Source organism: Oncorhynchus keta, chromosome 3, assembly GCF_023373465.1.
Source record: "Oncorhynchus keta strain PuntledgeMale-10-30-2019 chromosome 3, Oket_V2, whole genome shotgun sequence".
Taxonomy (NCBI): domain Eukaryota; kingdom Metazoa; phylum Chordata; class Actinopteri; order Salmoniformes; family Salmonidae; genus Oncorhynchus; species Oncorhynchus keta.
Window position 1 is genome coordinate 24,584,477 of NC_068423.1, and position 2,841 is coordinate 24,587,317.

Here is a 2,841-nt window from a genome sequence, read left to right on the forward strand (position 1 = left end):
TAGCCTCGCATTAACATCTGCTAACCATGTATATGTGACAAATAACATTTAATTTGATTTGAACTCATTAAAATCTTTGAAATTGTTGCATGTTGCATTTATATTTTTGTTCAATATATACATATATTTATATATATATAAAAACATATTTTTTTTACTTCAGTAAATGACAAATTACAATGTCATAATCACAGCATGTGATAGTGATGACTCATGTTCATATGTGTGTTTTGCCTATCACTGAGTATCAGTATAAAACAGGTAATACACTGATACCAATCTAATCCAACAGTATTAGAACATGAGATTCCCTGCTGTTTAATCCCGATCCATTTCAATATAGGTGTCAGTTGAGTGCACTGAAAATCACCAGCTGTGTATACTATAATCTCCCCTACACCCAGTCTGAACCAATACCAATCTATCTTCATTTAAATAGCAGAGAACAAGAGGGCCGGTGTTTGTTCCTGGTCAGAGCAGAGGTGCACCAGATTAGGATTGAGTGGGTCCCCTCACATGAGAGCGCAGAGAAAAGAGACTGTGGAAGAGAAAGAGAATAACAAAGAACCAAGGAGGGATCAAAATAGAGCAACGGACAGAGAGGGAAGAAATAGAGAGAAAAATAGAGGACAACAATCCCGAAACACAGGCGAGATGGGCAACAGCAAAAGTGTCTCCCTGTCCAAGGATCTCCTGGAGGAGCTGAAACTGAACACCAAGTACAGTGAGGAGCAACTATGTACCGGGTACTTACAATACCGGTCAAAATAAATACACTTTATGGGAGAGAACAGTGTCATTGGAGACGTAGCTACTGTTTGATCCCATCTTTATTTCGTCCTCTATAGGTACCAGACCTTCCTGAGAGAGTGTCCCAGTGGGCACTTTATGGGAGAGAACAGTGTCATTGGAGACGTAGCTACTGTTTGATCCCATCTTTATTTCGTCCTCTATAGGTACCAGACCTTCCTGAGAGAGTGTCCCAGTGGGCACTTTATGGGAGAGAACAGTGTCATTGGAGACGTAGCTACTGTTTGATCCCATCTTTATTTCGTCCTCTATAGGTACCAGACCTTCCTGAGAGAGTGTCCCAGTGGGCACTTTATGGGAGAGAACAGTGTCATTGGAGACGTAGCTACTGTTTGATCCCATCTTTATTTCGTCCTCTATAGGTACCAGACCTTCCTGAGAGAGTGTCCCAGTGGGCACTTTATGGGAGAGAACAGTGTCATTGGAGACGTAGCTACTGTTTGATCCCATCTTTATTTCGTCCTCTATAGGTACCAGACCTTCCTGAGAGAGTGTCCCAGTGGGCGTATCAGCAAGCAGCAGTTTGAGGCCATCTACGTCAAATTCTTCCCCGACGCAGACCCCGAGGCTTATGCACGCCACGTCTTCAGGAGCTTCGATTCCAACAGGTGATGGATTGATTATATGATCATTACAACGTGCCTGCTGATTTGCACTGCTCTGCATAATTAGCACTTGTGGGATATAGAAACAGCGTAATTGAACGATATTGAACCCTGCAGTGATGGGATGCTGGACTTTAAGGAGTACATCATGGCCCTGCACTTGACCTCCTCTGGGAGGACCATACAGAAACTGGAGTGGGCGTTCAACCTGTACGATGTCGACCGCAACGGAAGCATAACCAAGAAGGAGATCCAGGAGATCGTCGAGGTCAGTTGTAGAGTCATTGTGAAATAGATGTAATGAAATAGGTGTAAGAGATGAGATGTGGTAACATCATGTTTTTTTTTGCGTGCTGCTCAAATCTCTATAATTATGAAATAAACTTTGTGTTTATAGTCGATATTCAACATGATCTCCAAAGAGGACCAGAAGAATCTTCCTGATGATGAGAACAACCCAGAGAAGAGAGCTGATAAAATCTGGGACTCCTTCGGCAAGAAAGAAAATGGTAAGCCTTGTTTTCATGTTTAAGAACCACTCAAAGAATAGTTCAAGAAAATCATACATGTATTGTATATTGTATTTTGATGAATGCATTTTGACCTTATGAGCATTGTAAATGTATCTATTATTTGATCTGTTATTAATTCTGTCCTTTCAGATAAGCTAACAGAGGAGGAGTTTATCCAGGGAGTGATGGACAACAAGAACATCCTCAGACTGGTGCAGTTTGACCAGCCACAGAAGGTACAGGAGAGACTAAAGGAGATGAAACATTAGCAACTGACATCGCCAACTTTTTTTTTTTTTTTTTTTTTTTTTTTCTCACTTCAACTTTATACATCCAGGTTAGTTTCACTGGGACAAAATATTCCCATCAAGAAAGACCTGAAGCTTACAGTGTTTGTTGTTAAGTTTGTAACATAGTACTTGTTCAAGTGTGCCGTTGGAACAGCACGTTTATATGGTATCTTTTGTGTCATTACCATATATACATTTTTATTATTTAGTAAAATCAGTAGCAGAGATTTCTTTCAAACACAAAATTCCCTTTAATGTATATATTCCTTTAAGGATGCATTTTAGATGTGACAAATACATGATAATACCCACATCGTGCACATTACTGTAAGACTTATCCTTCACATTGTACTTTGTCAAAGACCAATATTAGTATGTTCAATACCAACACTTACCTGTCAATGCTCTACTGTTTTGAGTGTATTAAATTATGTTTATATATCTGTCGTTAGTACCTTTATGTGATAAAGTTTCATTTGAGTCATTCTGATAAAATGTACATAAATACAGTACCAGTCAACCATTTGGACACACCTACTCATTCAAGGGTTTTTCTTTATTCTATTTGACTATTTTCAACATTGTAGAATAATAGTGAAGACATCAAAACTATAAAATAAAACA

At 39.1% G+C, this 2,841-nt stretch overlaps 1 protein-coding gene across 1 annotated transcript; it reads left to right on the top strand.

Moving 5' to 3' along the window:
• Positions 1 to 445: 445 nt before the first annotated feature.
• LOC118369422 (recoverin-like) lies at positions 446 to 2,593 on the top strand. The gene is made up of 5 exons (XM_035753796.2): positions 446 to 746; positions 1,281 to 1,418; positions 1,533 to 1,683; positions 1,813 to 1,924; positions 2,078 to 2,593. The coding sequence occupies exons 1-5, from the start codon at positions 517 to 519 to the stop codon at positions 2,194 to 2,196; spliced, it is 750 nt and encodes a 249-aa protein (XP_035609689.1). The 5' UTR covers positions 446 to 516; the 3' UTR covers positions 2,197 to 2,593.
• The last annotated feature ends 248 nt before the right edge of the window (positions 2,594 to 2,841 follow it).

Excerpts from the sequence above, each read along its gene's own strand:
- LOC118369422 (XM_035753796.2), top strand. The coding sequence starts at position 517 with ATGAGAGCGCAGAGAAAAGAGACTGTGGAAGAGAAAGAGAATAACAAA. Across the intron at positions 747-1,280 it reads GAGGAGCAACTATGTACCGG|GTACCAGACCTTCCTGAGAG; the intron begins GTACTTACAATA and ends CGTCCTCTATAG. Across the intron at positions 1,925-2,077 it reads CTTCGGCAAGAAAGAAAATG|ATAAGCTAACAGAGGAGGAG; the intron begins GTAAGCCTTGTT and ends CTGTCCTTTCAG.